The sequence below is a fragment of the Mytilinidion resinicola genome (assembly GCF_010093595.1).
Source record: "Mytilinidion resinicola strain CBS 304.34 unplaced genomic scaffold BDZ99scaffold_29, whole genome shotgun sequence".
Lineage (NCBI taxonomy): Eukaryota > Fungi > Ascomycota > Dothideomycetes > Mytilinidiales > Mytilinidiaceae > Mytilinidion > Mytilinidion resinicola.
This window is the reverse complement of record NW_022985465.1, coordinates 251,513-272,671: the sequence shown is the minus strand read 5'-3', so window position 1 is coordinate 272,671 and position 21,159 is coordinate 251,513. Positions and strand designations below refer to the sequence as shown.

Here is a 21,159-nt window from a genome sequence, read left to right as displayed (position 1 = left end):
CGGGAAAGATTGTCCCACATGCGGCATAATTCGAATTAGCATATGGATGCCCATTGGTTGACGATGGCATGAGGAGGCCGAACGACGTCTCCTGTTGGGCAGGGACGCCACGAATGAGGGCCTGAACTCCAGGAAGTGCTGGATTTGAACGGGTAGGGATTGAGAGTGGTCTGCCACGCACGATTAGAAGATGAGGAACATCAAGATCCTAGGAAACTCACGGAAGCTGCCTGGACATGTTCGTTGAAGACGGTGACGATAAAGATATCGCTGTTGAATTCAAGCTCAAATGTAGAGTGAGCTTCTCAAGACGAATAGTGGGCAAACGAGCACAACCACAAGCAATATATATATATAATGACAAAAGGAAAACGCACAGAGCGAACATGTTCATGCGAGGTGAGGCTCGATGAATTGAGGAAATTTGACTAGCCCCGCCAGGGTGCATAGATCAGTCGACAACGATTGGCGCCGCGCCGCCCTCCTTGCGTTAAGCAGGCGCACAGCTTTGCGTTGGGCAGGCGCACAGCTTCGGTGGGGAACGATACTGTGGTACAGTAAAAGCTAGGTATAGTGATAGGGGTCCGTGGCTGGGGGTACTATCACTGTATAGGGAGTATCACTGACCCTCCGCTCTTCCCCGCCTCGCCCGCATCTCCATTGTGCCTCTGATGCACAAGGCGGGGCCGGTTGGTTTCGAGTGCATTAACGTGCCACGGCACAGTCAACCCTACCTTTGTACGTGCCTACTTACAATGATACGGGGGTTTACAGTGGGGAACACGATGTGCCGTGAGCTCGCGTAGAAGCAATCACATCGGGACTTAGGGTGTGATTCGGCCATCTGAACTAGGGTTCTTGCCGGGCCGCGCCTGCCGCATCGACCGCCGTTTTCCAAGATATTGGAGCGGCCTCCTCGATCGCGAGGTCCAAGTGCTAGGATCTATTCTCTGGCTTGAAACGCTGTGACGCTTACTTCCCAGCCGAGATCAGCATCGATCGAGTGAGGTCTAATCATGGCCAGAGAACCCAGAACAAGGTCATATATCGGGGCATTTCCCTCTCAAGGCCGTGCTGAGAAGTCCTTTCGACGGCAGTTCGCCTCTGCCTTCTGCGCCCCAGGGCTGTTCTTCTCAAATCCAAACACCCTCAACTGCTAACTCAAGATGCATTCATCAACACTCCTCGCCCCCGTACTCCTCCTGACCTCCGTTTCTGCCCTCCCCTCCCCAGCCACCCTCAGCACCGAATCGGAACCACTCCCCCTCATCATCTGGCACGGCCTAGGCGACAACTACGCCGCCGATGGCCTGGCCGCCGTGGCCGAGCTAGCCAGCGAAACAAACCCAGGCACTTTTGTGTACCAGATCCGACTCGACGAAGACGCAGGCAGCGACCGGACGGCAACCTTCTTCGGAAACACGACAGACCAGATCGCGCAAGTATGCGCCGACCTCGCATCACACCCTATACTGTCTACCGCACCCGCCGTCAACGCCCTCGGTTTCTCCCAGGGCGGTCAGTTCCTGAGGGGCTTCATTGAGCGCTGCAATGTCCCGCCTGTGCGGAACTTGGTCACGTTTGGAAGTCAACACAACGGGATAGCAGAGTTTCAAGCATGTGGCGCAACAGACTGGCTATGTAAGGGCGCGATGGCATTACTACGAACGAACACATGGTCGAACTACGTGCAGTCGCATCTCGTGCCGGCGCAATACTACCGCTCCTGCAATACGAGCACCGGGGAGCCGACGGAGGAGTACTTGGAGCACTCGAATTTCCTGGCGGACATTAACAACGAGCGCGCTATAAAGAACGAGACGTATGCGAAGAACCTGGCGAGCTTGGAGAAGTTTGTCATGTATCTGTTTGGTAAGAAGAGGACGGCTTGGTTTCTGAGCTAGACTGATGCTTCGACAGAGGACGATACGACCGTTATCCCCAAAGCGTCCGGGTGGTTCGCGCAGGTGACGAACCTAACGTCTGGGGTTGTGGAGCCATTGCGGAATCGGACGATATATAAAGAAGATTGGATTGGGTTGAAGAAGTTGGATGAGAAGGGAGGACTAGTCTTCAAGGAGACGGAAGGCGGACACATGCAATTGACCGACAAGGTGTTGATTGATGTGTTCAAGACCTATTATGGTCCAGTCCACGGGAAATCGAAAGAGCTCACGGTCCAAAAGGAAGGAGGCCAGATCGAGCTGTGAAAGCGAGATGTACTGGAACGGTTAGGAGTTGGAGTCAGGGGCTTTGCATCATGCTTGAGGACAGCCCGGCACGAAATGTATAGTCAATGTGTATGAAGATGGGAAGAGAATGAACAGTATTTCTACCTCACAGTTGCCATGATATCGTATCCATAACGCCATTTTCCGACAAACCTAGCCGTGGAACACACTACGCCGCCACAGCTTGCCGCTTTTTTGACTTCTTCTTCTTCTCGATCACCTCCGGCGCTTTGATCGGAGGTGCTTCAATCGCTTTCAAAGCCTCTGTCTTTTGCTCCTTGAGCTTCTGCTTCCGCGATGCGGTCTCTTTGGCAAGGTCATCTACGACGGCCTTGTCCGCCTCCGGCTTCTTGACCTTCTTCGACTTCTTCGGCTTCCTCTCCCGAATAAGGACCTTCTCATCATCGTCAAGCATCTCGTCCTCCCATTCTTCCCACTTCCGCTTCTTCTTGCTGAGACCCTCTTCCCTGACAAACTCCTTCGGCTTCCACTTCTCTTCCAGCACATCTGCATCCTCAACCCACAACTCTTCCGCCAGCCAGACTGGTAGAGCCATCGTGTTAGGACCTTTGATATGCACGCTCCGCACGTTCCGCCATCCCTTTGACACGAATTTAGCTGTCAAGCCTTCGACCACTGCCTCCACGTTCTCGGCGATGTCCTTGGGAGCCATATCCGCCGTGGCCACTCGAATAGCGGTAGACACGCTTGGGCTGATGTGAACGAGTGCAGCGTTCAGAGCTGCCCCAATTTCCTTTCCAACCGCCTCTGGGGTTCCAACTACCGTCTCACCCTTCTTGACACCGACTTTGGATTTCTTCCCATTCTCGTCTTTCTGAGTCTTCACTCCGGCCGTCAAGTTGACAGGCAGTGGTTTCTTTGCAGTTGTACCGTAGAAGATCTTTCCCAGCGTAGCAACTAAAAATGTCACTATTCTCTCATCGGCGAGGAAGACGTCGTACTCGGCGAAGAGTTGTCTCCGGGATTCGTAGCTCTTATATTTAGCTTTCAATTTCTGGAACCAAAGCTGTCAGCATAGCTGTTGCGCTAGAGAAGGGAGAATATCGAAGGCAATGCATACACTAATACCAATGACTCGAGAAATTCGGGAAGAAACAGAGGCTGGGAAAGTCGGTTCAGCGATCAGATTCTTGAAGGCGCGCTGAGGGTCCACCGTGATCAAACACACTCTCGCATCGGGAGAGCCGAATGGGTGGGGTAGAGCAATCTTTGAGGGCTTCAGGCGCTTCTGGTCTTGTATGAATTTCTTCGTTCCCAGGATGAGCCAGACGGGGACCTTCTCGTGTGCTTCGTCTTCGCCGTCGCCGGTGGCTAGGAGGTCCTTTTTCTCGGATGCGCTCTCAAGGCGCTTCTGCTCTTTCTGGATGTGACTGACAAGGGCTTGAGCTGCTTTGAGGGTCTGTGACATTTTGTTAGCTAGCAATGTCTGCACGCAATTTCGGTGATGATGGTGTGCGCACCTGATTGGGATCGAGCTGATACGGCGTCCCCTGCTGGACCTTGGTCGTTAAAGCGATTTCTTTCGTCATCGCTGCGGCTTAATGTGGTGTTCGAGAGGGCACCTGCAGTTGAAGCTGGAGGCGCAAAAAAGTTCGTTCGGGCCGATGATTTATCCGAATGTGGGTCGTATTCTTTCAACCCCGCGGCTAGCGTCCGCGTCCAGCGTCCAGCGTCCGCGTCCTCGTCCTCGTCCTCCGCAATACCACCTGGTACAAAGGTATAACACAGCTTTTGGGCCCTGCATCTTGTCCGAGTTACAACGTCTCATGTCCATTAGCTCCCCGCTGTCAGAACAAAAATGGATCAGGTTACGCGAATGCTAGCACAACTCGTTTTCCTTGCTCCCTAAGCTCAACTCCATATTACACGGCTTACTGCACCTACTATTTGCATACGAGTTTGGCTACTTTTGGCCTCCGGCGATCACCTCGGCTGGACTTGATGCCATCGCGTGCCGCGCGCCTTCTTCGAGACCTGACCTGCCCAAGACACGATCTGATCTTCCATCTAAGATGCCGCCCTGACGCGCGACACTGCGCTTCAGAAGCTTCGATTGAAGGCCTGAAGGAAGACGGCGGCATGGTTCCCTACATACAAATGTCCACGCGATGCTTCTCTTCGCCTCAAGCTGACCCGCGCGTACCACCAATTTGAAACCCACGCCCCCGCTCGGGTCACTGTCACGGTTTGAAGACGCGTCGACGTCGCTCTTCTTTGGATTCTTCGCGCCGTTGCAGGCGCCGCTAGCAAACTGGCATGTGGGGTCGACATGCAATCTTGCGGCACACGCGGACGCTCAGGATGACGGTGGAAAAGAGCGGTCTGCCGGGGCGCGAGAATCTTGATTTACGAGGAGTCGTTCATGCAGAGAGTGAAGCCAAAGACGCAGTGGGCTGCAGTCACGGCGCACCAGCGTCCTTGCTTGTGCCAGAACCGGCTAATGGAGGCGTGCCGCGCGAAACGCACACGCTGAAGGGCAGCATCGGCGCCTTCGCGTCGGGGCTGGCGGCCGAGCATCGACATCCGACGGGCGGGTGGGAGAGGCTATATTGTGTCGGACTGTGCCAGTTATGCAGCCTCAATTTGCAAGTCGATAGGGTGAATGTCCTGCTGCTTTGAGGGACACGATGGAAACCGTGAATCTGATATCGCACTCTGCAGAGCGCCAATGCAGTAATTCCAACAAGTCATTGTAGTACCTTTGTACAAGCAGGCCTGTAATTTGCTGCATCGCGAGAATGCCCGCTCTGCTCGTTACCCGGGTGGTCTTGGCACGAAGTATCCCAGTCCGAGCTTCATAGGGTAGCGCGTCGTGAATCCACACCCGCGAAACCCAGTCCCAGCCTCTCCACCACCGGCCGCCTCGACGTGACCTCCTCTTCTTCAGTTACCCTCATGGCCGCCAGACTCTGACCTTCTTAGATCCACACTGGTTCTCTGCCTCTCTCTCCACCACCACCACTGCTTCGCGTCCTCCTCGTCCGAGTCGCTGAGCGTGTCACTGCTATCACGCCGCATCCCAGTCGCGTCTATACGCCTTCTCTGCACAATGGACTCCTCTTCCAGACAAGACGCCCCTCGGTTGCTGTCTTCAGCATCTCCACAGCAGCCAGGACTCACGCGGCCGCCGTCTCTGCTTCCCGCGTTCGAACCGCTGTCCTCGTCACCGTTTCCGCGTCCACAATCCTCAAAACGCAAGTATGAGGAAGATTCTCCCTCCCATCCAAGAGCAAAGCTCGAGTACTACCCGACGCCTGTGCCCACGTCCTCTACGGGCATTCTGCCCTCATCGCCTACGCGTAGTATACGTCCTGGTCTCCAGCGTACCATGTCGACTCTCTCGGAACGTGTTCCCCTCGGAGCAGTTCCCTCTGTAGATCTCCCCCTCAATGGCGAGCCCGTACGAATGGGAAGGTCCTCGAACTCCTCGGACTATCAGCTATCTTCAAATCGCGCCATTTCACGCGTCCATGTCCAAGCCGCCTACCACGCATCCGACGCGTCTTACCCGGAGGGCTATGTCGAGGTACAATGCTTGGGATGGAATGGTGCAAAGATTCACTGCCGGGGACAGGTCTACGTATTGACCAAGGGGCAATCGTTCGTGTCGAACAACCCCGAGGCGGATATCATGGTGGATGTTCAAGACACTCGCGTGCTGATCATATGGCCTCTAGTTGGGAGGAGCCTGTCATTCGACTCGCAACCAGACTCGGACTCAGCATGGATTGAGGAATCGCCCAGCCGCCGTCATGTCGCCGATCACATTGCTTCCAGCCCTCCAGTGATTCCTAGGTCGCCTACTTCACAGAGCCCAATTCACCAGCCGAACTTTACCGAATCATCAACGTTCTTGGATGTTGACGATGATATTGTTCCACAAGCCGGGCCCATCCAAGTCTTCGAAGATGAAGATGTAGCGGTGGACAACGGAGTCGCTGCTGCTGTTGCGGCTTCTCTAGCTGGCTCCCCGTCGCGGCCTGCACTCTCGAGATATGTTTCTGCAAATGACTCGAAGGACGCATTGTTGAACAATGGATTTTTGGAGGACTTGTCAGATGAAGACGAAGAGAACGATCCAGTAGTGCACTCTTTCGGGCCTTTCGGAGCGAATCTACTACCGCGTATGGCTTCTATGACTGCCTGGAGCAGCAACACCACACCGACTCAGCGTCGCCGCCGCCCTCTTGCTGCCTCTCGGTCCCCGCAGCAACATCCTGGCTCCGAGTCGCGGAGGATGAATGAGTCGCCCATTAAGAACCACGTTATCAACCAATTGGCCTTCTCCCGCCTTCATTCAATTCCTCTCTCTACCATCTTCGGCAACCTACCAAAAGAGCTAAAATCCAGCGCTTCGTCGAGCAGGGCCACCGCAACTCCTGAATCCGCAGACCTCACTTCTCTAGAGCTCAAGAAGATACTGGACAATACTCCGTGTGTAGGGGAGATTAACCGGGAGGGCAAAGATGCTGCTGGAAAGCCCCTCGAGAACGAATTCTACTACGTGCCCGAGATGGATTCTGATCAGATGCGGCGAGACGCCGTAGTTGGTGGCATTGGCGGCTCCGGTCTCCGGTCAGTGCGGAAATCGCACAAGGTATGTTCTCTTGCGCGAAAATGCGCACTCTATTGCAGACTCCGAGACTAATCTTTCCCAGCAATACTACTGGAAGCGCCCACGACACTAGCAAACGTATTAGTTGCTTGACTAAAGACAACACTGTCCACGGTTGTAACCTGTTAATGCTTTTCGAGTCCTGACGACATCACGATGCTGCCGACTCGACCTAGTTCTTTTACCAACGATTCACCCAAACACTCAACACGACTCCTGTTCAATCCGTGGAGTCCCGACACCTCCACAACCATACTTCTCTGCACTTCTGGGAATTCCTGTTTGTCTAGCGGCAACAGCAGCATAGCGCGGCGTTAGCTTGATTTTTCTACCATTTGTGTTCATACCCTTTTTTCCTTTTGCACATCCCAGAATTCCACCCCTACCCATCTCCTTTCTCTTTGCTTCTTCCTCCCTCCTAGGAACCACCCCTACATTTCTAGGCGTTTGGGAGCTACCTATGATCTATGGGCCTTTTGTTGACAGCTTTTTCCCGTGCTGCACTACGATTCTGTCTATCCACCTACCCTCCGTGTCTGTTAAGGCTAGCTTTAACGGCTTTCGTTCGCACCATGCGTGCGAGCTTTCGTGTTGTTGTTGATTGGATGACTAGATATGAAGATCGTGGTTTCTTGAGTAGAACAAAATCTGGGCTGGTTAGTGTAGGTAGTGAGATGATAGAGAAGACTACTATTTGGGTTAATCTGGTGTTTCTACATGCAATGTGACGTGAATCTGGTCTGGTTAATGGAAAGTGAAGGGTCGTGATTTCTCAGAATCTGGTAATGTATGACGCAATCACCAGAGAAACGCCAAATCACGTGATACTATTTTCATGGTGTTTTGGATGGGAAGGGTGTTTCAAGGTGGTACGTGCCGTTCCTTCGCGTCGCTATCTCTCTTTAGTGTAAGGCGATTGAAACCACCGGTTCCTGTTCATTTGATCGAAGGTTTTGCACATTGGTGGAATTTCTCAAACGTAGGGAACATGTTCACATTGCTTGAATGACGATTGATGGAACCTGAAGCCTAGTATGGAACGCCATGGTGGAATAGCCATAGGCCTCTCCAGTCCGCAATTCATTTCTCCCGCAACTCGGCACCCAATTCCTCTCCAGACGTATCCTCTACTTGAGCTTCTTCTTCGGGCGCTGGGAGGAGGTTAGTGTTCGGTGAAGCTGGAAACGATTTTCTTGTGGGTTTCGCGGGTGAGACGTACGAGCTGGTTGGTGTGGCCGCACTTCTTCTTGCGGCAGTTGACGGCACGGGGTGGGAGGCGTGCGTAGCACTTTCGGCAGATCATTTTCTCGCAGTTGTATTCTGGGAAGGTTTATTAGAACAAAGTGCGCCTGGAGATGCCACGCGGCAAAAGGGGCGGAGAAGGGGTTGATTGAGTGCCCGGGCTCCAGAGCATGCCGCCGCGGAGAAGGACACAAGCCCTCAAATCACACCATCCCCAGCCATACCTGGGTATCACTCACTGGAAGCCAGGGCCTTCAAGCTAGGCTCGATGATGCCACCTCGCAGACGGAGAACCAGATGGAGGGTCGACTCCTTCTGGATGTTGTAGTCGGACAGCGTACGGCCATCCTCGAGCTGCTTGCCGGCGAAGATCAAGCGCTGCTGGTCCGGCGGGATGCCTTCCTTGTCCTGGATCTTCGTTTTCACATTGTCGATGGTGTCCGAGGACTCCACCTCGAGGGTGATGGTTTTACCCTTTGCCACCACCGTTGTCAGTGTCGTGCGATGCGGGCTAAAATTGAGGAGGTCCGGCTCACCGTCAGGGTCTTGACGAAGATCTAGAGAGAGAGAGAGGTTAGCGGTAGTCGTGGGAGTGATGCGATTGCGTAGGAGCGTACCTGCATGGCTGCGGATTTTGTTGAGATATTCGTGGAGGGGAGCAATTGAGGTGAGGTTGAAATTGATTTGGCTGTGGCCTTGGCGAGGCGCTGGGATCATCAAATGCCCGAGCGTCGTCCTTCTCCACTTTCTTCGCTTCGAGACCATCACTCAAAGCAATAAATTACGACAGGGCATCTCTAAATATTCGTTGTGAATGTATAGTGGATCTGGGTTTCATGAAACACTCTCAGTTGTTTCTTCGAGAGCGAGTTTTTGGATTCATCAGGCGTACGGATTGAACATATCTACAAGCGCATCAAGCTTTCGATGCTATTCACGGACAACTTATGAGATCAAAATTGTCTTCATGTAGACCAAAATTATCATAGGATATCATTGATGTAACAAAATTGTCTGCCAATCCTCGCTCAGTTCAAACAGATGTCAACTGTCTCTGATAGTTCCCTCTTCCTGCATTATCTCCCTCAGTCTGCTTCCTTTCCCATCGTCTCTGCGATTCACCCCATCTCTGCACCCTCCGTTCCGTGAAGAAGACAGCGTTGACCAGCATCTTCACCGACAATCCAGATGTCTTGGCCGCCTCTTTGTAGAAAGCCCTCGCCGAGTCAGGCAGTTCGCTTTCGCGCCGATAATGCTTGTATTGACTTCCAGGTCGCTTGATGTCGTTGATCGCATTTTTCTCGGCGACTACCCTGTTACCACTCATCTTGCTGTGAACATCTTCCACTCTTTTCGTTTGCGCAGCCTGAACATATGCTGCGTCCATATCGGGTGCACGAAAGTCTTCTAGACGGTATACCGGTGGGCCGATAGGGAACTGATTGAATAGCTCCTTTCGAAAGTTGCTGTCTTTGTCCTTTTCTCGTATGGTCTCGTCCACCCAGGTTTTCTGATACCAGTCCAAGTACTGGTCCATTTGATCACCACTCAGTGAAAAGATGTCCTTCTCTTGTAGCTCCATCATTTCTCGAATGTTCAGCTGCCCAGGTACTTCCATCAATTTTTTGAGTGTGGAGGTAGATTCCTCCCACACTTCCCAGTCCATATTCGCGCCTGCCGGCTCTCCGTCCGTGCTTGGATAGCGCTGAATGCGATCAAAAGGATAGAACAACTTTACGCAGACCACGATTAAGGAAACGAGTTGTGCGTCGGGTATGTCGGTAACGCGAAGTCTTTTTACGGCAGCTTTCGTGGGATAGGTAAAAGTATACATCAGAAGCTTAGCAAGCTTCGCCACCGCTCCATAGATCTCCATCGGCAATGCCAGTTCCTTCATATACCTGAATAGAAGTACCGGATGATTGAGGGATGGAAAAACAATCCCGTGATGGTGCTCGTAAGAAAGGGCCAAATCCATGATTGCCCCATGCAGGCGTTGCTGTCGTAAGATACCGGGCGGCTCCAGAACATTAGGTTTATATATTGGAGGCAATCGTTCCTTCATCGCAAGTGGAAGATAGTCCTTTGCTCTGGCATAAACCATATCACCATTGGTCGTCCATTCGTAAATGTCTCCGGTAGTGATCGGTATTCGCAGTGTTAGTGCACCTAGATAGCATAAAGCTAGGGTGTCAATAAGCTTCGGTGTATCTCTGGCCTTCCTTCCGCTGCCCATATATTTTGAGCGGTTGTCATCAGAGTCTTCTATCTCTTCCTCGGACCCAGAACTGAACATCTGTGAGAGGCTCTCCTCTCTGTCATCTGCCACTCGGTCTTTGAGGTTCATGACTTTGAGGGCCCAAAGATCGAATATAACGCTCTGACGACCGACACCCTATCAGCAAATTTTCTGTATTTAAACCAGTCGTGAACTACGAACCTCTAGCTCAGCTGGAAGGCCTTTTTTGTGAACAAGGAACCATATCTGGTGGCGGAGAATAACTTGGTAGCACTGGAGATAGAGAGTGAAGGCGTCCCGTCCCGTATAGTCTAGCTTCCGTTAGACATGTGAAACCTAGAAAAGCATACATAAATGAACATCTAAGAAGAGATGAGATGAAAAATTTGATAAGTCTTCTGAGTGAACAAAGATCCACGTACATTGGTACTGCTTTTCGGCATCTTCGACATCCGATTTTGCACTCTGCCATTTAGCATGTGGATTGAAATCGTCCTCCTCTCTTTCCGTCGCAAGGACATTCTAGCCATGTCCAAGTCAGCAAATCAGCAGACCCACTCGCATCTGGTTTCATGAGCTTACGCCTCTTCGATGTCCATTTTGACAGTATTGGTAGCCGTCGGCCTCTTCTTCGTAATGCCGCGACCTACAGTTCTCAATTCCGCATACTGGGCCTTTGATCCAGTGGGAGCTCATTGGTAGGATGGCTGTGATGCTCTTGATTGGTGGTGGTGCAATGGTGGGCTGGCAGCGCGTAAAAGCTACGGGTTGGGTTTTGGGTTCAGCGCATTTCTCAGCTTTGAGTGGCGTTCCATGGTTTTGCAAAGGTCTAGATTTTTAGCTCCGACACCCGTGAATTTTTTGATGGGCGCAGATTGCGGACTGGCCAGACGAGTAGGTCATGGCGGATCCATCCGTCGTTGTGGAGTTTCGACGGCATTCATCCTGGTAGCTGTGATGGCTCAACGCAGGAGTTCCGCTAGTTGTGACTTAGTGCAGATTTTGAGGTCTCACAAATCACGAAATGTTTAGAGTTCGACGACGGAGAATGTGACATGAAAATCACAATCCGAGTCAATTGCTCCTGCACTGGACCGTGGCCTCGTTTTTATAGATTCGTGACTACGTATCTCCAGAGAGAAGAGCATAGCAATGATGCAAGAAACCCAAGCCAGCCCCGTGAGAACCCACAAATATCCGTCACCATCAGCATGGAAAGAGCATCGCGCTGGGGAAAGCCAAGATAGCACAAAAAGTAATAGGTCTACATAGGACATGCAGATCCATCCTACGTTTTCGGACTGGTCCCAACCACGCCTGTTCTGAACTCCTCCCTGTTGACGGCCTCTCGAGTCCAACGTCAGACATCTAAGACTTGGGAGCCTCCTTGGCATCGATGGCGGTTTCTTCGCCCATAGCGGTGAGAACAATAACGTCTATACATCCGTTAGCTAAGAAGCGTACGCGACGTTACATTGTACTTACTAGTATCCTTGTTCTCCTCAGTGAAGAGCTTATGGACCTTGTCGCCAACCTCGCCCTCGGGGAGCTTGACGTCGTCCTTGGTGGAGCCATCATCAGACATCAGGGAGAGGAAACCATCGTCGGTGACATCCAACTAGCGGGGGTCAGTCATGCGAGCCCACGGTTCTTTGTGCGGCCCACTTACAAGCTGGTATTCCTGGCGGCGGACGTTGGGGACGTCCATGTTGTGGGTGGAGGGGCAGAGTTCCTCCAGCTTCTTGCCGGTGAAGATGTCGATGGCCACGAGATGGACTTTGGCGTGGCCGTGCTTGCCCGTCTTGGAGGTGGACATCTCGACGATCTTGCAGGGGCGGTTCTTGATGCAGACGAAGCCGTTCTTCCTCAAGGCCGAGCACTGCATGGGGTAGGTGGTGGAGGCACCGGCGTCGGCGCTCTCGAAGGTGTGCTCATGCTGCGATGGGCGTCAATAACGGGGACGCTGGAGAGTCGCTGTGGAACGATGGCTGGCCGCACTTTCGCAGCGGGCATGCTTGAATCGATAAAGGTGGGGCACAAAACGAAGAGCGGACAAAAAAACATACCTGCGCGTCGTTGTCGGCCATAGTGAAAATGAGTGTTGGATTATAGCGACTCGAGGCGCCGAGGAAGTCGTAGAGGTGAGGCGGCGAGTTGGGACTGGCGGGAGGGTGGAGGGCGGAGAAAATTGGGTGAAGGGCGAGCACTGGCGGGGTTGGAAACGAGAGGCAAAAGAGCCTTGGCCCGGCCCAACGATTCGCCGGCGCCGATGCATGTCAAGGTACCTTTGTATCGACCTGACAACCTGGAAACAGCACTGCTTCGAGCTTTGCGACAATACACTGCATACTCGCCGCGACTCTCGACATGCGCAGGTAGAGCTCACTACCACCCGCCAGAATGTGGCTGGACCGCTTCTCGACCCCCAGCGGCACGCCTCCGCCCCAAGGCCGACCCTATTCACCTGCACCACGACGCCCCTATAACCCAGCCGGACCCGGACCTCTTCCCCAACGGCCAGGGCTCCCGGATCGCACATCGTCGCTGTCTCTCGTCTCTCCCAATTCGTCGACCACCAGCCTCCCAGCCGGTGCACGTGGCCCCAATGGCGCAGGCCGCAGGAGACAGCCGCCTCCCAACGTGTCAGATCCGCTGCAGGTGCTCGAAGGCATACTCGGGGCCCCTCCACGGAGGCCGGTGCTTAGCAAAGGAAACGGTTCAGCGAGTGTGCCACCGCAGAAGCCGGCCGAGTTGGTCGACGACATAGACTTTGGAGGGCTGAGTCTGCACGAGTTCGCACAGGAGACGACGGCGCAGGAACTGGCACCTGTACACACATATAGCGCGCAATCAGTTGAAGAATGTACGTCTTCGGTCCCGTGACGCGTGAATGTGAGCTCATGCAACCGTAGATGACAAAGAGAAAGACAAGTTCGAGGACTTGCACCGGTCGATCCTGGTACGAATAGCACGCTGGAAGTTGATTCAACTTTGCTGATCCACCATCTAGGCCTGCGACGAGGTGCTCAAGTCTGTCGAGATGTACCTCACCAACTTCCAATCCGACCTCGGGGCTGTTTCCGCTGAAATTGAGACCTTACAATCACGGTCTACGGCATTAAATACGAAACTCGAGAACCGTAAAGTGGTCGAGAAGCTGCTGGGGCCTGCTGTGGAGGACATAAGCATATCGCCTGCTGTTGTCAAGAAGATATCGGATGGTCCCATCGACGACGGTTTCCTGCGAGCTTTGAACGAGTTGGAGAAGCGTTCAAAGAGCATCAACACCAAAGCCAAGGAGAACACCAGCATTAAGGCGCTTGAAGACGTGAAACCAATGTTGGACGACTTGACAAACAAGGTGACAAGCTACCACTCGCGGACGTGATGATGTAGACTAATACAAAAGTCTAGGCTGTGGAGCGTATAAGAGACTACATTGTGGCTCAAATAAAGGCCATTCGATCGCCAAGCATCAACGCACAGATCATTCAGCAGCAAGCCTTCATCAAATACAGAGACCTGTTCACCTTCCTGGCTAAACACCAGCCACAACTCGCCGAGGAGATTGGCAAGGCGTACGTATTTACAATGCGCTGGTACTACCTGAATCACTTCTCCAGGTATCAAAAAGCCCTAGAAAAGCTCAAAATTCATGCACTGGATGAATACGACGTCCTAGGACAGGAAAAAACCGTCAAGCGAGGTGCACTCTTGGGCAACGCAAGAGGTGCTCCTGCAGCCTACGACGCTTTCTCGATTGGACGAAGAATCGACCTTCTGAAGAACCCATCTCACTCTGCTTTAACAGCGTACGTGGCTGAAGAGGAGAAGGCAACGCACTATCTTGAAGTGCCTTTTCAGGCGTTCAACCTCGCGCTCATCGACAATGCCTCGTTTGAGTATACCTTCTTAACGACGTACTTTGGCCCAGTCCAGAATTATCACTCCATCTCCCGTACATTCATGTCTATTTTTGAGCCAACTTTCGCGCTTGGTCAGGCCCTTACGAAGCAACTCATCGAGACCACTACCGATGGCCTCGGTATTCTCCTCTGTGTTCGTCTCAACCAGCATTTTGCCTTCGAAATGCAACGACGCAAGGTTCCTACTGTAGAAGGGTATATCAACGCAACAAACATGCTGTTGTGGCCACGCTTCCAGCTCGTGATCGATCAGCACTGCGAGTCGCTGCGACGACTGACGGCCTCACTGCCCAACCGAGCTGCTTCTTCCGCATCCATACTCACCTCGTCATCTACTTCTCAGTCCACAGCTCCCCATCCCATGACTCAGAAGTTCGCAAATTTGCTGCAAAGCATACTCTCACTCAGCTCGGAAGCTGGCGACGATGAACCGGTCTCGAATAGTCTGGGTCGCTTGCGAAGTGACTTTGAAGCCTACTTGACACGATTAAGCAAAGGGATTTCAGAACAGAGGAAACGGGAGCGATTTTTGTGCAACAACTATAGTCTGGTCTACACAATCCTAGCAGATACAGATGGCAGGCTGGCAGAGGAGACGAAAGAGCACTTTGAAACTTTGCGGGATACATTCGACAATTAGCATGGAGTTCTGTATTTATTTTCGTCCCATGGCTGATGATGAAACAGAGTTTGGAGCGCTAAGCGCGGCATCTGGATAGGCGTTTGAATCTATTAGTAATGATTTATTTGCATCAAAGAGCATGTTTGCCCTACCAATGTCCCTCCATAGTGACAAATCCCATCAAGGCATCTACCATGAGCACTGACCTTTTCATCCTCTGCCTCAAGGACTTTACATTTCATATGGGTTTCTGATACCTAGGTACTCTGCCTGAGCACCCCAGCCATCGGTAAGCAAATTTGCCCAAAGCCTTTTCCGGATGCTTCATGTATGCCACAAGTAAAATCGAAGTTCTCGATATGAGAGCGTTGAAACTGCTGTCAATTTGGATTAGGTCTAGCGCCATTATTAGCCCTCGCTTTCAACATCCAGCGTCGGGGCCAGACGCCAAACACTTCATTGCCATATCTTTACTTGCCAATAGAGAGCTTCAATGTCACGATATTAGGATAACTCTAGGACCATGTGGCGTTGTGCCATCGCTTCAGGTCGTCCGCCTCCTCCTTTAACGGAAAAGTTTAGCCGTCGCGATTCCATTATCACCATCTCAACTTGACTAATGTCGCCCAAAAGTCGCGTAGTTCATGGCTCGCGTTTCCCGAGCTTTTCAAGGCTTTCCCCAGACTGAGGGCTACCCCGTGGGGATTTCCCGCTTCTCCACTTTCCTGGGTGACAGCGGCCCTGAAACCAAAACTCGGAGGTAGCTTTCCATAGGATACATATAATGATGGTCTTCTCTCCACTTTGCTGCTCTTTCTGAGCTCCCGTCTAGTCTCTTACTCCTTTCTCGTTGCCCCTCAAGATGACGCGAACAAGCACCTACAATGTCCTCGTGGGCGCGACAGTAGCGGTCGGTAGCTTCACATATGGGTTTGGTATGTTGTTCACACCAAAACATATCGTACCGGCGTGCTAAGAATATCTTGTCAGGATTTGCTGCCTTCGCGACTAGCGTTGGCCAACCTGGGTTTTACGAATACTTCAATCTCACCACCGTTGGACCTGGGGCAGCTTACACGAACCATATTCTCGGCGCGGTCAACGCTCTCTTCTTCTTTGGCGCCTGTGTCGGAGCCATTGGGGCTGGTCCGCTTGCTGATAAGATTGGGAGAAAATGGACTCTGTTCACGGCCGCGCTCATCTCAGTTATCGGAGGCGCATTAGCTGCAGGGAGTGTTCATGTAGCTATGCTCATCGTAGTCCGAGTCATTCAAGGATCAGGGCTTGGTGCGCTTGCGACTATGGTCCCGTACGATATTCTTATTCTGTCTTGATGTTGTTTCTAACCCTATCATCTAGTATATATCTCGCCGAAGCCTCTACTCCTTCCAAACGAGGCATGCTTACAGGCCTGCACGGCTTCTTCCTTGTCTCCGGTTACAACATATCGGCTTGGGTGGGCCTGGGATGCCACTTCTCCAAAGACCTGACATTTGGATGGCGAGGTCCAATTGCATTCACATGCGTCCCTCCTATCATCCTCCTGATTGGCTGCATTTGGATCCCAGAATCTCCTCGATGGCTTATTGCCAACAATCGAGTGGACGAAGCGTGGAAGGTCCTGAGTCGATTGCATAGCGATGCTAACGACGTCGATGAGATGGCTGCTCACGAAGAGTTCTATCAGATGACCCGACAGATCGAATTTGAGTCTAGTACACCTGGTGGATACCTGGAGATCTTGAGGAACCCTCGTTACCGCAAACGAGCCTTTTTATCTTGCTTTATACAGCTTGCGGCGAACTCGACTGGTGCTTTGGTCATAAATTATTACAGGTAGGACAGACAATTGAGCACAAATCGTACTTTGCTAATTACTCCAACCCAGTGTTATCATCTACGAGAACCTTGGACTGACAGGATACATGCCTTTACTGATGTATTGCATATACACCTTGATCGGAGCGCTGGGCAACCTCTTCTCTCTACTTACTATTGATCGAACTGGTCGCAGATTTGTAAGTATTACAACAAGCTCCACATGCAATCAATGCTAATGCCAAAACTTCCTTAGGCACTCCTCACTGGATTCTCTGGGTGTCTAGTAGCTGTAGTCTTGGAAACAGCCATGGTCGGCCGATTCGTTACCAGTTCAACACCGAACAAGGACGGTCAGAAAGTCGCGATCTTTGCCATCATGTTGTAAGGCCTCACCTGACTGCTCCTTAGAGCATCCCGAGCTGTCGAGAAGCTGATCATTTCCTAGCTTCGTCTTCTTCTATGGCCTGTTCATCGACGCCGCCTCATTCATCTACAGCAGCGAAGTCTATCCGACAAACATTCGCTCACGCGGCGTAGCCATGGCAACTTTCACCTATTTTGCAGCTTGTATCACATATGTGACTCCAGGAGCTACCGCCATTGCGAATATTGGATATAAGTACTTTATTGGTAAGCAGTTCCGTGCATTCCTTATACCTATTCAACATGTCCTAACTTTTGTTCAGTCTTCATCTGCCTTACGGTGGTGACTATCATTGTAGTTTTCTTCTACTACCCTGAAACTAAGGGCAAGAGTCTGGAAGAGTTGGCAGAGCTGTTTGGAGATCCCGTCGTCGTGCATTTGACAGATGCAACTGATGAGCAAAAGATGGAGATGGATTTGGATATTAAGAATCAGCTCATTGCGGAGCATCGGGAGGACGTGGAGTAGTCATCAAGGAAACAGAATGGTGTTCATTTGGCCAGTGTAAGAGTAACAAAGCCTCACGTATACTCGTCAAGGTGGTCCATAAACTAAGACGGGTTGCAAGCGCTTTGTCAGAGGAGCAACTAGGTCAACGCCAAAATCGTGATCATTTCCTATGAGCATGCATAACCCAAGAAGTCTATGAAATCGACATCAGAGAAAGAGCAGCCTCATCGACTACGCCTCGATTGGTCCCGAGCTTTGTGCCCAAACGCCCGCTAAAGCCACTGTCTCGTCAACTCGCCTGCCACTATCAGGCAGTGAGATACCGATGTCATGAAAACCCAGCACTAGCATGTGCCCGCCTAGGTCTTCTTCTTCGGGAACTTCACGTCCCCAATCTTGTCGCCCCGCAGAATGACATTCAGCACCCGCTCCATGTTCCCCAATAGCTTTTGGTCCGGCGCAGCGGTGCCCCGCTCGAAGTCGGCAATGATGGTGGGCGTGCTGTTGCACTTGGTCGCGAGGTCCTTCTGGGTCATGGTGCCGCCTTTGTCATTCTTCGCCTCTGACCGGGCCTTCTTGATGGCGTCGCCGACTCTGACGCCGACGGTCTTGGGCTTCACGATGTCGTCGGAGCGGTCGACTTTGGTGAGGTGCTGGCCTTCAACTGCAGGCTTGGTGGCCTATGGAGAAGCACGTTAGTGAAAGGTCCTGAGTTATTGCCATGCTGTCCACGCCGGCACCCGATTGCCACCACTCCCATACAGTGATTGAGAGGGACAGTGGCGACCACAGTGTAAGACGCTGATAGAGCTCGCCGCAGGCCTTCGTAGGTCCTTCATCGCCTTCCTGTGCGGACCTCAGATAGCAGATGTGGCACACGTACCGCATTCCCAGCACCGAACTTCTTCTCAGTAGCAACGATAGCCCCACTCCTCTGGGCGGCGTTCAGCGCACCCTTTCCTCGCACGACAGTCTCGCGGGGCCCTGCGCCAGAGCCACGGGTTCGGCTGCCGATCTTGGTAACGGATTCCCAGTCGTCAGACATGATGTTATCGGAGGGTTGGGACTGTGGGGGACGTGGGGGACGTTGGGGATCGGAGGTGGGTTGAGATTGTGTGGTAGAACGGTCGGGGAGAGTGGTCTTGGTGAAGCGAGGATGAGTTGGAATGTGTACGGGAGACGGTCGGTATTTGTATTGGATGGATGAGTCGACGCTGGGGGCGGCAGGGGCGGTGCTGGTGGATGGAGGGGTGAGTAATGAATCACACTAGTGCCCGTTTAGGTTAAGCGTTTCGAGAAGCGTCTACCTAGCATTCACTGCGGACTTAACCGCCACCGCCCTTCAGCCCTTCACCGCTGGAAGGACTCCTGCGTTCGTTTCCAACTACTACGAACGTATCGCCAGTTCTCATTTTCCAGACAATTGAATCGAAATCTACAAAGTTCAGTGCTCGCAGAAACTGAACTCCTCACTCTCGTACTCCTCATTCACCTCGTCAACAAAGGCTCTGCGCTCCTCCATCAACTCTTCGCGCACTTTCTTCGCCTCCTCCATGCTGATTGGGAAGTCTGTCACGTCGTCGACAATGAAGTTCTGCAACTCCGCCGGCAAATCGCCCACTCTAGTCTCGTCTCGCACCAATTCAGCCCACCAATCCTTCTGCTGAGGTGGCACATTCGCGGTACTGATGATGCGCTGGTACGGGTCAATCAAGAACAACGCTAGCATCTTTCGGTGGCCCGGTCTAGTCTCATCAACAAGTTTGAAAGGCTGTACTTGGTGTTGAAGGACATTTGGGAACACGAGGAGGCGGCCTTCACGCGTGAGAACTTGCCCCAGATCTTGGATACCGGGACCTTCTTGCTCAATGTCGTAGGCATATTCAACACCTGATTGCTGAATGTTAGTTCTTGCCTCTCACTAGAATGGAGCAACTTACCGTCGTAATCACTCTGGTTGTATGTCTTCAAGTTTATATCTTCGTCAATAGTGACCTGCTTTATTTAGTATATTAAACCGATGAAAAGCACGCCTGGTGTAATTTTTCACCTTCTGTCTAAAAGCTAAATGACTGTCCGTGATATTAGAGTTGTCGAGGTAATACAAAGCCGTTGCAGCTATGTGCTCGTTAAGCTGTCCTTCGATATGCCACGACCCTCCGGCATAAGCTGGCTTCTCTGGGGTCAGGTGAATTGTTGCAAGTTTGACAATCACCTAGGTGCTGGAAATTAAGCAATTGGAGTCGGAAGAGAGGGACGTCCGGAGTTTTGACGTACCTGGATCTTGGAAAATTCCTTAAAGTCCATCTTGACATTTGGCGTTTTATCCAGCGAGTTATAGGCCACGGCATCAGGCTCCACCAAAACTCGTGTGTCATGCAGCCATTGCTCGTCCCTCTCGTAGGCATCGGGATCGTCAGAGCTCTCGTCCTCGTCCCTAGGCCGAGATTCCCCTTGAGGAAACTCGTACACCTTAAAAGCGTGAATATTAGTGGAAGAACATTATGTTTCAGAGATTTATACATACCGTCTCTTCCATGGGCACGCGCTGACAAGATCCTATTCGGATGGAATTGAAGACCGTGGACCACGGAGCAATTGACTTTGCAATGAATTTTTCGATGACCTTGTAAAGTCCCTCATGATGAACAGGGTGCAGGTTGTTGATGTAGCTAGCAATCTGTACTTTGCCATTTTCGCCCAACACCACCTCGCAGGGCAGCCATTGGAATTTCCGTGACCAGAATCTTTCCTTATCGAGGCTCCTCCCTCTCAAGCTTGCATTCAGATGTAAAACCTTGACATCGTCTTCTTTTGGCTCTGGGATTACTTCGCCTTTACCACAGCTCTCCACACAGTTAAGAAGGCCTACTGTGCCTTCTGGAAGGATTCGGGAACGTCCATAAAGAAGAGGGAATAGTGAGGGGTGAACGAGATCTAGAACTTGTTCATTGGATCCAGGATGCCAGTCCTTAAGCCGATCTGGAATATTTTCGAGAGGTTTGATGGCTGATTGGAGCTCAACTTTGAGATCGTGGGGAATGATGCTGTCGGACTTGACCACGGCCACATCTCCCTCTAGAATAGGAATAATACCAGATTCGTCGTACACTTTCGCTTTGTCTCGGAGCTCGGCAATACAATGATCAAACATTTTCGAGCTGAAGCCGTGGCCTTCATCGGTCAAGGCTTCTGTCCGCCATTTGGCAACGATCTCTTCATCGAACACTTTTCGAGCCCACTCTGGTTTGTCGGTGATCTGGTTGACCATTGCGAGCATGGATCTCTCCCGGACGGTCATGCAGTCGGCAGCCCAGTCAGAAATGGCGTTCGGAAGCCGAGTCATCGTAACTGGGCCATCGTGGTGAGATCCCTCGTACCACCAGTTTGGCTCCTGATTGACTGGAAAGCCAAAGCCTGGCAATTTGGCTCGTTGGTCCTGAGCGGCTTCCGTCATAATCGTCGTGTGTTGAGTGTTCGTTTTCGATATGTGCAACCGCGGTGTCCTTGTGATACACGTCCAGCTACGTTCTTGAGGGCTGTATTTATAGCTGTCCGCTTGATGTGA

At 52.0% G+C, this 21,159-nt stretch overlaps 10 protein-coding genes across 10 annotated transcripts; 4 read left to right on the top strand and 6 right to left on the bottom strand.

Moving 5' to 3' along the window:
• The first annotated feature begins 910 nt into the window (after positions 1-910).
• Positions 911-2,412, top strand: BDZ99DRAFT_468600 (palmitoyl-protein thioesterase precursor). Its single transcript, XM_033721294.1, has 2 exons — positions 911-1,872; positions 1,921-2,412. The coding sequence occupies exons 1-2, from the start codon at positions 1,167-1,169 to the stop codon at positions 2,208-2,210; spliced, it is 996 nt and encodes a 331-aa protein (XP_033569901.1). The 5' UTR covers positions 911-1,166; the 3' UTR covers positions 2,211-2,412.
• BDZ99DRAFT_468599 (ribosomal protein L1) lies at positions 1,921-3,799 on the bottom strand. Its single transcript, XM_033721293.1, has 3 exons — positions 3,713-3,799; positions 3,313-3,651; positions 1,921-3,246 (listed from the first exon to the last, which is right to left on the bottom strand). The coding sequence occupies exons 1-3, from the start codon at positions 3,779-3,781 to the stop codon at positions 2,401-2,403; spliced, it is 1,254 nt and encodes a 417-aa protein (XP_033569900.1). The 5' UTR covers positions 3,782-3,799; the 3' UTR covers positions 1,921-2,400.
• A 1,502-nt stretch (positions 3,800-5,301) lies between these two features.
• BDZ99DRAFT_400799 (uncharacterized protein) lies at positions 5,302-6,940 on the top strand (the record flags this gene model as incomplete). Its single annotated transcript, XM_033716186.1, has 2 exons — positions 5,302-6,849; positions 6,911-6,940. The coding sequence occupies 2 exons, from the start codon at positions 5,302-5,304 to the stop codon at positions 6,938-6,940; spliced, it is 1,578 nt and encodes a 525-aa protein (XP_033569899.1).
• A 926-nt stretch (positions 6,941-7,866) lies between these two features.
• On the bottom strand, positions 7,867-8,657 carry BDZ99DRAFT_427914 (ubiquitin; the record flags this gene model as incomplete). The annotated part of the gene is made up of 3 exons (XM_033717175.1): positions 7,867-8,018; positions 8,087-8,583; positions 8,646-8,657. Coding segments are annotated over 2 exons (255 nt in total), but the record flags the coding sequence as incomplete, so codon positions are not given.
• Positions 8,658-9,078: 421 nt separating this feature from the next.
• BDZ99DRAFT_454184 (uncharacterized protein) lies at positions 9,079-11,197 on the bottom strand. Its single transcript, XM_033718366.1, has 4 exons — positions 10,931-11,197; positions 10,771-10,870; positions 10,550-10,659; positions 9,079-10,489 (listed from the first exon to the last, which is right to left on the bottom strand). Exons 1-4 carry the CDS (start codon positions 11,042-11,044, stop codon positions 9,143-9,145), a joined length of 1,671 nt encoding a protein of 556 aa, XP_033569897.1. The 5' UTR covers positions 11,045-11,197; the 3' UTR covers positions 9,079-9,142.
• Positions 11,198-11,421: 224 nt separating this feature from the next.
• Positions 11,422-12,520, bottom strand: BDZ99DRAFT_468597 (eukaryotic translation initiation factor 5A). Its single transcript, XM_033721292.1, has 4 exons — positions 12,415-12,520; positions 12,018-12,284; positions 11,834-11,966; positions 11,422-11,784 (listed from the first exon to the last, which is right to left on the bottom strand). Exons 1-4 carry the CDS (start codon positions 12,433-12,435, stop codon positions 11,717-11,719), a joined length of 489 nt encoding a protein of 162 aa, XP_033569896.1. The 5' UTR covers positions 12,436-12,520; the 3' UTR covers positions 11,422-11,716.
• Positions 12,521-12,678: 158 nt separating this feature from the next.
• Positions 12,679-15,095, top strand: BDZ99DRAFT_454180 (Vps52-domain-containing protein). Its single transcript, XM_033718365.1, has 4 exons — positions 12,679-13,211; positions 13,261-13,307; positions 13,359-13,709; positions 13,763-15,095. Exons 1-4 carry the CDS (start codon positions 12,749-12,751, stop codon positions 14,912-14,914), a joined length of 2,013 nt encoding a protein of 670 aa, XP_033569895.1. The 5' UTR covers positions 12,679-12,748; the 3' UTR covers positions 14,915-15,095.
• Positions 15,096-15,758: 663 nt separating this feature from the next.
• On the top strand, positions 15,759-17,609 carry BDZ99DRAFT_491939 (general substrate transporter; the record flags this gene model as incomplete). The annotated part of the gene is made up of 7 exons (XM_033723136.1): positions 15,759-15,831; positions 15,887-16,205; positions 16,256-16,732; positions 16,785-16,914; positions 16,971-17,098; positions 17,163-17,347; positions 17,404-17,609. 7 exons carry the CDS (start codon positions 15,759-15,761, stop codon positions 17,607-17,609), a joined length of 1,518 nt encoding a protein of 505 aa, XP_033569894.1.
• BDZ99DRAFT_576508 (multi protein-bridging factor 1) lies at positions 17,493-18,745 on the bottom strand. Its single transcript, XM_033728589.1, has 2 exons — positions 18,475-18,745; positions 17,493-18,271 (listed from the first exon to the last, which is right to left on the bottom strand). Exons 1-2 carry the CDS (start codon positions 18,634-18,636, stop codon positions 17,951-17,953), a joined length of 483 nt encoding a protein of 160 aa, XP_033569893.1. The 5' UTR covers positions 18,637-18,745; the 3' UTR covers positions 17,493-17,950.
• Positions 18,746-18,899: 154 nt separating this feature from the next.
• Positions 18,900-21,053, bottom strand: BDZ99DRAFT_468593 (uncharacterized protein). Its single transcript, XM_033721291.1, has 5 exons — positions 20,119-21,053; positions 19,869-20,063; positions 19,642-19,806; positions 19,532-19,586; positions 18,900-19,481 (listed from the first exon to the last, which is right to left on the bottom strand). Exons 1-5 carry the CDS (start codon positions 21,046-21,048, stop codon positions 19,036-19,038), a joined length of 1,791 nt encoding a protein of 596 aa, XP_033569892.1. The 5' UTR covers positions 21,049-21,053; the 3' UTR covers positions 18,900-19,035.
• Positions 21,054-21,159: the final 106 nt, after the last annotated feature.

Bases quoted from the DNA above. Each gene is read 5' to 3' on its own strand.
- BDZ99DRAFT_468600 (XM_033721294.1), top strand. From the start codon at position 1,167: ATGCATTCATCAACACTCCTCGCCCCCGTACTCCTCCTGACCTCCGTT. The intron at 1,873-1,920 runs GTAAGAAGAGGA...ATGCTTCGACAG, and splicing joins GTTTGTCATGTATCTGTTTG to AGGACGATACGACCGTTATC.
- BDZ99DRAFT_468599 (XM_033721293.1), bottom strand. From the start codon at position 3,781: ATGACGAAAGAAATCGCTTTAACGACCAAGGTCCAGCAGGGGACGCCG. The intron at 3,652-3,712 runs GTGCGCACACCA...AAAATGTCACAG, and splicing joins ATCAGCTCGATCCCAATCAG to ACCCTCAAAGCAGCTCAAGC. The intron at 3,247-3,312 runs GTATGCATTGCC...CTTTGGTTCCAG, and splicing joins CTCGAGTCATTGGTATTAGT to AAATTGAAAGCTAAATATAA.
- BDZ99DRAFT_454184 (XM_033718366.1), bottom strand. From the start codon at position 11,044: ATGAGCTCCCACTGGATCAAAGGCCCAGTATGCGGAATTGAGAACTGT. The intron at 10,871-10,930 runs GTAAGCTCATGA...GGACATGGCTAG, and splicing joins AAAATGGACATCGAAGAGGC to AATGTCCTTGCGACGGAAAG. The intron at 10,660-10,770 runs GTACGTGGATCT...AACGGAAGCTAG, and splicing joins TGCCGAAAAGCAGTACCAAT to ACTATACGGGACGGGACGCC.
- BDZ99DRAFT_468597 (XM_033721292.1), bottom strand. From the start codon at position 12,435: ATGGCCGACAACGACGCGCAG. The intron at 12,285-12,414 runs GTATGTTTTTTT...CGCCCATCGCAG, and splicing joins TGGCCGACAACGACGCGCAG to CATGAGCACACCTTCGAGAG. The intron at 11,967-12,017 runs GTAAGTGGGCCG...GACCCCCGCTAG, and splicing joins GCCGCCAGGAATACCAGCTT to TTGGATGTCACCGACGATGG.
- BDZ99DRAFT_454180 (XM_033718365.1), top strand. From the start codon at position 12,749: ATGTGGCTGGACCGCTTCTCGACCCCCAGCGGCACGCCTCCGCCCCAA. The intron at 13,212-13,260 runs GTACGTCTTCGG...ATGCAACCGTAG, and splicing joins CGCGCAATCAGTTGAAGAAT to ATGACAAAGAGAAAGACAAG. The intron at 13,308-13,358 runs GTACGAATAGCA...TCCACCATCTAG, and splicing joins ACTTGCACCGGTCGATCCTG to GCCTGCGACGAGGTGCTCAA.
- BDZ99DRAFT_576508 (XM_033728589.1), bottom strand. From the start codon at position 18,636: ATGTCTGACGACTGGGAATCCGTTACCAAGATCGGCAGCCGAACCCGT. The intron at 18,272-18,474 runs GTACGTGTGCCA...GCTTCTCCATAG, and splicing joins AGTTCGGTGCTGGGAATGCG to GCCACCAAGCCTGCAGTTGA.
- BDZ99DRAFT_468593 (XM_033721291.1), bottom strand. From the start codon at position 21,048: ATGACGGAAGCCGCTCAGGACCAACGAGCCAAATTGCCAGGCTTTGGC. The intron at 19,807-19,868 runs GTACGTCAAAAC...TCCAGCACCTAG, and splicing joins AGGAATTTTCCAAGATCCAG to GTGATTGTCAAACTTGCAAC. The intron at 19,482-19,531 runs GTAAGTTGCTCC...TTCAGCAATCAG, and splicing joins CAACCAGAGTGATTACGACG to GTGTTGAATATGCCTACGAC.